At 38.8% G+C, this 12,092-nt stretch overlaps 1 protein-coding gene across 1 annotated transcript in view; it reads left to right on the top strand.

The window, feature by feature from the left end:
• The first annotated feature begins 213 nt into the window (after positions 1–213).
• LOC107587881 (adenylosuccinate synthetase isozyme 2-like) overlaps positions 214–12,092 on the top strand; it is a 47,524-nt gene continuing 35,645 nt past the window's right edge. The window contains exon 1 of the mRNA XM_016275839.1: positions 214–478. Coding sequence (XP_016131325.1) covers positions 308–478 — 171 coding nt within the window. The 5' untranslated portion in view covers positions 214–307. The remainder of the gene's footprint in view (positions 479–12,092) is intronic.

The raw sequence follows: 12,092 nt of genomic DNA, 5'->3' as shown, positions 1-12,092 counted from the left end.
CAAACAAATTATAAATAAATAAATACAGTTGGTTACATGTTATACAGAGGCCTATATGTTTGTAATATGAGGTAAACAGTTCTATTTATATAAAAATATATTTTTAAAGCACAGAGTACTTTAATGACTACTGTGTGTATGTGAGTGGAGCGCCGTAAGTTATATGGAGTGGTGTGTGTGTGTGTGTGTGTGTGTGAGCGTGAGCGCGAGCGAGCGAGCGAGGAGGCTCCGCCCTCGGAGTCTGCTCAGGTGAGCGTGTGTCGGAGGAGCATTGCGGAGCTGCAGGGAGAGCAGAGGGGACACGGTCATGTCAGACAGCGGGAACGCACAGTCGCAGGACGGAGGATCGAGCCGGGTGACATGCCCGAGTGTGGGCAACAAAGTGACCGTGGTGCTCGGAGCACAGTGGGGCGATGAAGGGAAAGGAAAGGTGGTGGACCTGCTGGCCCAGGACGCTGACATGGTCTGCAGATGTCAGGTTGGTTTATGTGAGCTGTAGTGTTTGAATATGTGAATATATCCCCGGTGTGCTGTGTAACGTTAGTTGTGATGCGCTGTGTACATCATCAACAAGCTTGTTTGTACGGAAATATTCATGTCTGATCAGAGAGTAGCCTGTGGAGTAACGTGCTGAATGCATGTTAAGTGCTGTGAACGCTCTTGCAGTATGTGATTACAGGACTTGTTTGCAGGCCATTTCTTAGTAAGCGGTTAGCTGCTGTATTATCAACGCGGAAATGGACATTATAGCTCGCATCTACGCGCTGCCATTATTATCAACTACGCTGCCTGCACGCGAGCGACGTCGATTATTATGCAGCCCACTTGTTTAGCTTCGCTAGCAGTGTAACGTTACCATGTAACGTTAGGGTGTTTGCAAATGTCACCTTGACTGAATTATGTGATATTAAAGCCAGCGTGATTTCTGAGCGTAGGCCAGCGCAGTGTACGTTAGCCTTGCAATCTTAAATGACATCTGGCATTTAGCACATCAGTTAGAGTCGGAATATCCGGGGTGTTTTGCATAGGATGTAAACACAGGCGCAGGACTCCTTTGAAGTCTATGACGCCCGAAGGTGTGGTATTTATTTGAGTATTACATTCAAAGCAGATGTTGCAAGTGTTAATAATTAAAATAATAGTTGATTTTACAGAACATTAACCTCCAGCTACTTGATTTTCACAGTTGTCTCATGTGCCCATGTGTTATAAATGTACACAATCCTGCAGCTCGCTGATTCTTCAGACACGATGTCTACAACTTTGCTTTAAAAATAGCTACTTTTTTTTTTGTCAATTGCTAGAAAGTTTTTTATTGACTAAACACACACATATACTTTTGTTACTGTTTACACACATATAGTACACGCATATACTACTGTTAATGTGAGTTTTCTAATATTGTCTAAAATATTTAACTGGCTAGAAATAGCTCTTTCTGGAGTATTTGCAAAGTAATTGCAACATTTTTTAATTTTTTTAATTGACCAAGCACATATATTAATCACGTGCTTCTTGTGGCTTGCTTATTGTTTATGGTTTTCCATGCATGTGGGAAAACCTGTGTCTCCAGATCTATGATGATAACCAGACGCTATCTTCAGTCTAATCTGTTATACAGGAACGTGCTGAGATTTTTGTGAGCTTTATAACCATCTAGAGGAGTTTATATGAGCGTCCTTTAGTCAAGTTATACTTTTGGTATTACATTTCTTTCTTGGTCTGCCACTGTAACACCAAGTCTGACGAGAATGAAAGGCCATCTGTTGCTCTTACAGATAAGTTCTGTAATCATATAGATTTGCTATATTGACTTAGTTTGCTTCAAAGAATATATCTACTACTAAAATATTTTAACTTTAAATGACTTAAAATATCTTGACCATTAATGTCAGCTTGATAATTGGGTCTCTGTGGAAATCCCTTGACTGCAGTGTTGCAGTGGTCATGTTAACTGTGTAATGTGCAGCTGTTTGTTTATCAGTGAGTCTAAGTATGTTGCTTACTGATAATTAAGGTGCCATTTTTAAACCCAGTGTCATTCAAGTACCAAATGCTTTATTTGATAACAGGAAGTGTTGTATGATTAAAAAAAATTTTTATCAGCTGATTAATTTCAGTTGTTTTCTCAGTATTGTTTATAGTTAAATTTTTTTTATTTAATTTAAAAATAAATTTTACACAAAGAAATTAATAGTTATATATATATATATATAGATATGAATAAATATTTGTTACAAAATACACATATATTGTTAAGCAGTTGTTCAGAGTACTAAAGAACGGTTTATGTAGCATATGGCTCCATGTGTCAACATCTCACACTGTCCGTCAGAAAGAAACAGGTGCCACTATTTCAGCCTCATGGCTTTCAGACGCTGCTGTGCTCTCACTTAACATGTACTGCAAAACTGTTAGATATGATATATATGTATAACAAAAATCATGAAATATGAATGTATGTATGTACTGTGTGTATGTATATGTGTGTGTGCCATGTTTTTCTTTTTAGATTCCCTAAGTAGGGTTAAATGCTTCTATGTTTACACTTACATAATTATATAGCATAATATTTAGATTTGTCAAGAGAAGACTTTTATGGACAAATGGGGAAATTGGCACCACACCAGTGGTTGTGTTATGCTAGAGAGCAGTGATAGCAGGCCGCTTTACGCCCCCTGTCACTATGCATGGTATTGATAACAGGTTCACATTGCAAGGATTCTCTCCCAAGAAGTTTGTATTCTGCCAAGGTTGTGAATGCATTAAACAAGACACTCGGTGCTGCACTATGCAAACCATCGTGTGTGCTGTGAAAATGGATGGGACAGAAAGCAGATAGTGTTGGTCTTTTTATAAAAACAGAGCACTCAGCAGTCTGACTGGTTTTCCTTACAGGCAGATGGAATGGAAAAAAGACCATCATGCTGTTCCATGTCACACCAAATTAATATGTCGGTCCAGAAACCAGAGGATCAAACACAACGCATGACCTCTTATAATAATGCCCTTAACATTTTATTTGCAGATTAACCTATTTTAAAATTGCCTCTTCTCATGTCAGCCTATAAATCTGTTTTATCTGTTAACAAATTAGATATATTAATTATGTGCTTCTTGTGGCTTGCTTATTGTTTATGGTTTTTCCATGCATGTGGGAAAACCTGTGTCTCCAGATTAGGGATGTAACGATTACCGGTTTTACGATAAATCACGATAAAATGCCCTGACGGTTAGTATTACCGTTTAAAATTTAATTGTCATCAAAACCGTGTTTGATTATCGCAATTTTGAAAACTCGTGGTAAATCCTGTCCAGCCAACATCCATCTGACGCAGAACGTATCAAATTTGCTCCGTCATCTTCGTGACCACCACCCACTGTTATGTAGCGAATGCAAGGTAACTTTTACCTCAGTATCAAAACTAACTGGGCAAATAATTGGACAAAAAATATTGATTAGAGATTAAATATTTTGTTATCTCACTTGTTTAACGCAAAGCTTCCGCGAAGAAAAGTTCTCAGCAAGTGGCTTTGAGCCAAGACGAACGAACGTTCAAACTATCAGGTTGACATTTAAGGGATAATGTATTGTATATTTTTTTTTGTTTACCTAAAATAATATATAAATACGGGGATATGAAATATTGAATTGAGATTAATGTTTTGAAATCTTATAAATCCATTATGAACAGTGTACAAAACAATCGTCAGGACAATATGATCACTACAGCAAAATTATAGTAGTATTAATACTAAATTCCTCTGATTTCATTTTCAATACAATCAAAAACTGAGGCGCAAGATGGCAAGCTGCATTTGAATGAAACGAGAGAGCGCGTCCGCGCCTCTGAGGTGATACAAGAGACATGCGGCGACTTCCAAACAGAAGTGAGCATCCCTATGCCCTACTCCCGTGTGCTCTTTGAAGGGTGCAGGGCATTACTGTCTCGTATAAGCGTTTGGAACTCCCTCGGTGAAGGGAATGACTGACCAAATGTTACCTTGACAACGCTGCGCCTGCGTGCAGCATTCAGTACTCCCATCAGTTGTGGCAAATAAATATTTATTTATTATTATTATTTTATTCAAATATTGTCTAATTGTGTCTTATTTACTATTAAACGTTTTCAAACTAAACTTGCTTACACTACCGTCTTAAATCATATTTCTATCACTAACGAAAAATATGTTCTCTTACATTAAAATTGAAAAATTTAATTAGCCTGTTCTATTTATGTTTGTATGAGAACTCGAAATCAACCCCAACTTTGCTTTAAAAAGCATCACAAGATCTCCTAACCGAAGATCACATGATCATTAACGGAAATCACATTGTGTGTGTGTGTGTGTGTGTGTATATATATATTATATATATATAAGTGATTTATTATTATTATTATTAGGGCTTCATGTTAATGTTAATTTAATATTTTTGCTAAAAAAAAAGTGCATATAGCTGCTAGTTGTATTTGTTGTTTGTTGATTTTCAAATATAAAAGTTATTGAAATGTTTTCAGTGTGTGTATCAGTTCTTTTTGAACGTTTTCATCTAATTTTAACAAAACCGTGATAATATTGATAATCGTGATAACTTTGGTCACTATAATCGTGATATGAAAATTTCATACCGTTACATCCCTACTCCAGATCTATGATGATAACCAGACGCTATCTTCAGTCTAATCTGTTATACAGGAACGTGCTGAGATTTTTGTGAGCTTTATAACCATCTACAGGAGTTTATATGAGCGTCCTTTAGTCAAGTTATACTTTTGGTATTACATTTCTTTCTTGGTCTGCCACTGTAACACCAAGTCTGACGAGAATGAAAGGCCATCTGTTGCTCTTACAGATAAGTTCTGTAATCATATAGATTTGCTATATTGACTTAGTTTGCTTCAAAGAATATATCTACTACTAAAATATTTTAACTTTAAATGACTTAAAATATCTTGACCATTAATGTCAGCTTGATAATTGGGTCTCTGTGGAAATCCCTTGACTGCAGTGTTGCAGTGGTCATGTTAACTGTGTAATGTGCAGCTGTTTGTTTATCAGTGAGTCTAAGTATGTTGCTTACTGATAATTAAGGTGCCATTTTTAAACCCAGTGTCATTCAAGTACCAAATGCTTTATTTGATAACAGGAAGTGTTGTATGATTAAAAAAAATTTTTATCAGCTGATTAATTTCAGTTGTTTTCTCAGTATTGTTTATAGTTAAATTTTTTTTATTTAATTTAAAAATAAATTTTACACAAAGAAATTAATAGTTATATATATATATATATAGATATGAATAAATATTTGTTACAAAATACACATATATTGTTAAGCAGTTGTTCAGAGTACTAAAGAACGGTTTATGTAGCATATGGCTCCATGTGTCAACATCTCACACTGTCCGTCAGAAAGAAACAGGTGCCACTATTTCAGCCTCATGGCTTTCAGACGCTGCTGTGCTCTCACTTAACATGTACTGCAAAACTGTTAGATATGATATATATGTATAACAAAAATCATGAAATATGAATGTATGTATGTACTGTGTGTATGTATATGTGTGTGTGCCATGTTTTTCTTTTTAGATTCCCTAAGTAGGGTTAAATGCTTCTATGTTTACACTTACATAATTATATAGCATAATATTTAGATTTGTCAAGAGAAGACTTTTATGGACAAATGGGGAAATTGGCACCACACCAGTGGTTGTGTTATGCTAGAGAGCAGTGATAGCAGGCCGCTTTACGCCCCCTGTCACTATGCATGGTATTGATAACAGGTTCACATTGCAAGGATTCTCTCCCAATAAGTTTGTATTCTGCCAAGGTTGTGAATGCATTAAACAAGACACTCGGTGCTGCACTATGCAAACCGTCGTGTGTGCTGTGCGTCATGTTAACTGTGTAATGTGCAGCTGTTTGTTTATCAGTGAGTCTAAGTATGTTGCTTACTGATAATTAAGGTGCCATTTTTAAACCCAGTGTCATTCAAGTACCAAATGCTTTATTTGATAACAGGAAGTGTTGTATGATTAAAAAATTTTTTTATCAGCTGATTAATTTCAGTTTTTTTCTCAGTATTGTTTATAGTTAAAAAAGTTTTGCACATAGAAATTAATAGTAATTTTGAAGAATTGTGTCTGACTGGGAATAATGGATTTCTGCAAAGGCATTGGTGAAGGAAAACTTAAGTCCATAAAGTCCATGACACAAAGAAATAAAGAAAAATGTGTGCATCTTTAAAGGACTGTTTTGCTGCAGAAAAAGAAAGCTCAGGGAATTTTAAAGTTTGAAATACAGACTTGGATAAGAAGTGAATAAGTAGAAATAATCATTTTTTTAACAGTATGCTCCGCTCTAAAACTGGTTCATTACCTAGAAGTTGCTCTTTGTGAGTGCAGTTTCTAAAACCTTTTTTTGACTTGGAATGTTTCTTTCATCATCTTAGAGAGGTTTGAGTGCCATCTGTCCTTTCTTGTGAATTTGAGACAGGCTTATAAATTTAAAGCTGCAGTCTGTACGTTTTGCCTCTGTTTAAAACCTGCAATTGCAGTTATTTGCGGAATTATTTTCTTAACGTGGGTCGTGCACCGGCACAGCTCCAGCGCGGATGAATCTAATGTTTTGAGGAGTATGTGTGGCTGGCAGTCACTGCACCGGTGTGGATATTCACTGTACTTCAGAATCACAGATTCTACGTCTTGGAAGTATGACCCAAATAAGAATTTTCAACGGATATTGTTATCTGAACAAGTAAGTAACAAGTCTGCCCGCCGTTGTTCTGTGGCTGCCGTCACATCATCCAAGTGAAACTCTGAAGCGCTCAGTCAGAGTGTTCTGTGAGTGAAAATATATCTGTGCTAATCATATACTCAGCCTTTAACTCACACACTGGCCAGTAAAATCTGAGAATTTATTAGTGATTTACTAATATTAGACATTTAGTCGCCCAGAGTGAAGATTTATTCGCATATGCGAGTGATTTACTCGCAATGTAGAGGGCTGACAGTCTGTGAGCACGAAGCGCTTACAATGTGCGCACATTGTAAGCGCTTCGTGTTAAAAACTGCAAAGCACAAAGGGAAGAGAAATTGATGCGTAGTGTATTATATCTGTGCAACAGTTATTGAGCCTTTCTTTTAACAGTTTTACATTTCAGTTACTGTGCGCGTTAAAAACCATTTATAGACTTTTCTACGCCCGTGTTTTGTTCTCACAGACACCCGGTAGCAAGTAACAAAACATTAAACCCCGGCAAGAAGATAAAGTCCTTTTTGCAAAATCATAGACATGTATTTACAAATCAAGTATAATGGGAACACAGAATGATCTTGGAGAGAGCTTTACCGAGCTGACCGCTGTAACCGACCGCGACCAGGGTTTAAAGGCTGAACGAATGACTGACAGCCACAGCGGAGAAAAGAGTTTGTGTGAACTTTAATGTAAGGACTTAAATATTCATATGACCGATGGCTTCAGAAGTAACAGAATAATTTGCACAATTGAGAAAAAATACAAATCTCCCGATCCCAGAAAAATGCCACTATCGGAGCCGATACCCGATATGAATATCGGATCGGCGCATCCCTACTTTATCAAATTGTTAATGTTAACAACATCAGCATTGCGTGACTACGTGTATGTAGTGTGTATAAGAATTACATGCAGATTTCAATTTCTTTTAAATATCTGAACGTACACTCTTAATATCAGTCAGTCAAGCAGTCAAGCATTATAATATGATAATCAAGTATTATTTAATAATAGAAGTTTAGTAATTAGAATTAAAACTTGGTAACCATGAATTTGGGACTGGTGCTGGTGCTTTTTTTGGTCATTCAGTGTTCCTGTAAAAAAAAAAAACAATAACACTGATAAGATATTATTATTATTATACGAATTCTACTAATAAGAACCATATAAAAACGCACTAAGGATTAAGGAGCTACTGGATTCATGAATATTAATCAGGTTGTGTGCGTTTGCTCGAATTGATTCGCTGAAATCAAAACGGGGACGATAATAGGCGAGCGCCAGCCAATGAGATTGTCGTTTGCGCATTAGTTCCGCCTACTACAGGAAAACAGATTTGTACAGATCAATTTCTGTACAGTCTAATCTCTAATACCATTCGAATTTCATATAAAGAAATTACTTTAACTTAAAAAGCAAATTACTTTTCATTGGTACTGGTTCTCTTTAAAATACAAAACTTGTGTAATCGAACATAGGCAGTCTAATCAGATGTACATTTAAAACTGGAATATAATCTAATTTCCGTCACTTGTGTTTCATAAACACACAAAACTTTTTGGATTACAATCCGCCATCAAAATGATTAATTTAATTATTCCAGCTGCTGTGAGAAAAGGCTATAAACGATCCGCCACCTGCAGCATCCTCACACACAATAGCTATTATAGCTATATAAGCCGGGACAACTTCTTTATGTTTACAGACTTGACATAATGACGTAGCGCTCGAATTTCCCACAAATTCCTACCAGTGCCACTCAAATTAGAAAACATTATTATTATAAGCTTACCATTCTGAATAGGGTAAGGCGATAGTTGGTTATTGTGACGAGTGGGGGCGGGGCCGAGAGCCGTGGGAACGGAGCGAGGCCGGTGCAGTAATTGATAATGAGCGACACCTGCACCACTCACCGGTCTCGAGTCTCATGGAGGAGCTCCGGAAGGATAAAAGGGAGGAGTGACGACAGTGTCGGACGAGAGAGGACCAGGCCTGGAGTTTATTTTGTGTTTTGGTTTTGTTTGTGTGCGACAGTCGTCCGCGAGGGGCTGTCGCGCTGTTTTGAGTTTATTTTATTATTAAAGTTTTGTTTGAATGTTCGCCGGTTCCCGCCTCCTCCTTCCCGATCTGCAAACTTTGTTACATTGGTGCCGAAACATGGGAGGAAGGAGGGACACGCTGTCAGAGAGCCATCGCTGCTGAGGGGGATCGCGGTGCTGAGGAGATCGGGCAGCAGGAACAAGCGGAGAGACCGCCAGTGGCTGCCCGAGGCGGTGGTGCTGGAACGATGGAAGACGAGGTGGGACAGAGAGCTCGCTGCCTGGGTCGAGGAGGGGTGGCTGTTGTCTGTGAGGGAGCGGAGGGGTCGGCCCCGTTCGCCAGGAGGCCGGAGCCTGCTGCTATCCGCCATGATTGGGGAGGAGCAGGGAACGGGGGACTCGCTGCCGGCTGCCCCCAATAGGAGGAGCCATCGCCGTCCGCCAGGAGGCGGAGGAGTAGTGGGCCGTCCGCCAACGATGTCCAGTACCATCGCATGGCACCGCGAGTGAGAGCCTCTCAGCCGGTTGAGGACCAAGCGGCAGTGGGTCCGGGAACCGGACCGATAATTTAATTTTTTTCTCTTTTCCTCTCTCCCCTCTCTCGTATCTGTCTCTCCTCATCCTTCCGTTTCCTTTTCTCTCGCCTCGTCTGTCTGTCCTTACCCTCAGGTACGCCGCGGCCGCCGTGACCAAAAAAAGTTACAGACTACAGCTTTAATAAATGCACACTCTCACTCTCACTCAAGTTCTCAAATGTGCACACACTCTTTATTCTGAGAAGCCAACAAAAACCAAACCAGATGGAACATGACAACAGTATAATCTCACCACTGAAAACAATATTTAATCAATCTATTTCATGAAATTAGTTTGGTACTTTTTCAGCTACATTTTTAATGCTGATGGATCGTTGTGTGTGATAAGGTGGTAACTTTGCTAGAAATCCCTGTATTATTTCCTCAACCCCTTATTCCTCCTCAAACAGACGGTGGAGTAGATCACTCACTCTAGCCACTTTTAGCATGCCAGGTTTGGACACAATCCAACACGGCCTGAAACCCCAGAGACAGTCATGAGAGCAAATGTGACAAACATCACATGAAAGAAATTTTCCAGGTTATTGACTCAAAATATGACTCGGCTCTTCCGAGTTTTCTCCGAAACAAACTAAACATCTTTTCTCTAGAAATTAATACTGTATGTAGTATAAATAAAAGTTAGTTTAAAGTCAACATGAAATCAAAATTGACTCAATTTACAATGTGCACTAATTGATTCTCCAAAATATTCCAAAAGGGAAAAAAACAAATATATTTGCAAACTTTTTGCATAAAAACACATAGTTTAGAACAAATTAATCTTTTAGTGCTTGCTGAGATTTCTTACAGAGACATTCTTTACATTCTATGTTCTATGTAAATGTGTGATATCCAGAGATTATTTGGAGGTGGACTACCAATTGTGTGTAATGAAACCACATTCATTACATGAAGCCAATGCTTCACAAGTTTCTGAATTGTCAGCATGCTGTTATGAACAATGTGACGTATAAATTCAAAGAAAAAAACTCCCCCAGGCTGGGCCCTTAGAATCAAAAGCAACCTTGTAATAGGAGCCCATAATTGTGCCTCCAGCAATGCTTTAGGTCACCATGGGTATGAGAAAATCGTAAATGGATCTAAAAATGAGAGGCATCCACACACACACTACTAAACTGGTCAGAGGAAACCTGTCCTGAAATAGCTCTGCCCTGTTCCTTGCTGGATTAAAGACTGATTTATTGAGCACACTTTGTGAGAACTCCGTCGGATGTGACATGAGGTCAGAGCTGATTGACGCCATGTTGAAAACAGACATACAGGTGCATCTCAATAAATTAGAATGTCGTGGAAAAGTTCATTTATTTCAGTAATTCAACTCAAATTGTGAAACTCGTGTATTAAATAAATTCAATGCACACAGACTGAAGAAGTTTAAGTCTTTGGTTCTTTTAATTGTGATGATTTTGGCTCACATTTAACAAAAACCCTCTCAACAAATTAGAATATGGTGACATGCCAATCAGCTAATCAACTCAAAGTTTTTTGACTAAACACCTGCAAAGTTTTCCTGAGCCTTCAAAATGGTCTCTCAGTTTGGTTCACTAGGCTACACAATCATGGGGAAGACTGCTGATCTGACAGTTGTCCAGAAGACAATCATTGACACCCTTCACAAGGAGAGTAAGCCACAAACATTAATTGCCAAAGAAGCTGGCTGTTCACAGAGTGCTGTATACAAGCATGTTAACAGAAAGTTGAGTGGAAAGAAAAAAGATGCACAACCAACCGAGAGAACCGCAGCCTTATGAGGATTGTCAAGCAAAATCGATTCAAGAATTTGAGTGAACTTCACAAGGAATGGACTGAGGCTGGGGTCAAGGCATCAAGAGCCACCACACACAGACGTGTCAAGGAATTTGGCTACAGTTGTCATATTCCTCTTGTTAAGCCACTCCTGAACCACAAACAACGTCAGAGGCGTCTTACCTGGGCTAAGGAGAAAAAGAACTGGACTGTTGCCCAGTGGTCCAAAGTCCTCTTTTCAGATGAGAGCAAGTTTTGTATTTCATTTGGAAACCAAGGTCCTAGAGTCTGGAGGAAGGGTGGAGAAGCTCATAGCCCAAGTTGCTTGAAGTCCAGTGTTAAGTTTCCACAGTCTGTGATGATTTGGGGTGCAAAGTCATCTGCTGGTGTTGGTCCATTGTGTTTTTTGAAAACCAACGTCACTGCACCCGTTTACCAAGAAATTTTGGAGCACTTCATGCTTCCTTCTGCTGACCAGCTTTTTGAAGATGCTGATTTCATTTTCCAGCAGGATTTGGCACCTGCCCACACTGCCAAAAGCACCAAAAGTTGGTTAAATGACCATGGTGTTGGTGTGCTTGACTGGCCAGCAAACTCACCAGACCTGAACCCCATAGAGAATCTATGGGGTATTGTCAAGAGGAAAATGAGAAACAAGAGACCAAAAAATGCAGATGAGCTGAAGGCCACTGTCAAAGAAACCTGGGCTTCCATACCACCTCAGCAGTGCCACAAACTGATCACCTCCATGCCACGCCGAATTGAGGCAGTAATTAAAGCAAAAGGAGCCCCTACCAAGTATTGAGTACATGTACAGTAAATGAACATACTTTCCAGAAGGCCAACAATTCACTAAAAATGTTTTTTTATTGGTCTTATGAAGTATTCTAATTTGTCGAGATAGTGAATTGGAGGGTTTTTGTTAAATGTGAGGCAAAATCATCACAATTAA

The sequence above is a fragment of the Sinocyclocheilus grahami genome, unplaced genomic scaffold (genome assembly GCF_001515645.1).
Source record: "Sinocyclocheilus grahami isolate Dianchi unplaced genomic scaffold, SAMN03320097.WGS_v1.1 scaffold96.1, whole genome shotgun sequence".
Taxonomy (NCBI): domain Eukaryota; kingdom Metazoa; phylum Chordata; class Actinopteri; order Cypriniformes; family Cyprinidae; genus Sinocyclocheilus; species Sinocyclocheilus grahami.
Note: the sequence above shows the minus strand (reverse complement) of the source record. Positions and strands in the feature narration are given on the sequence as shown.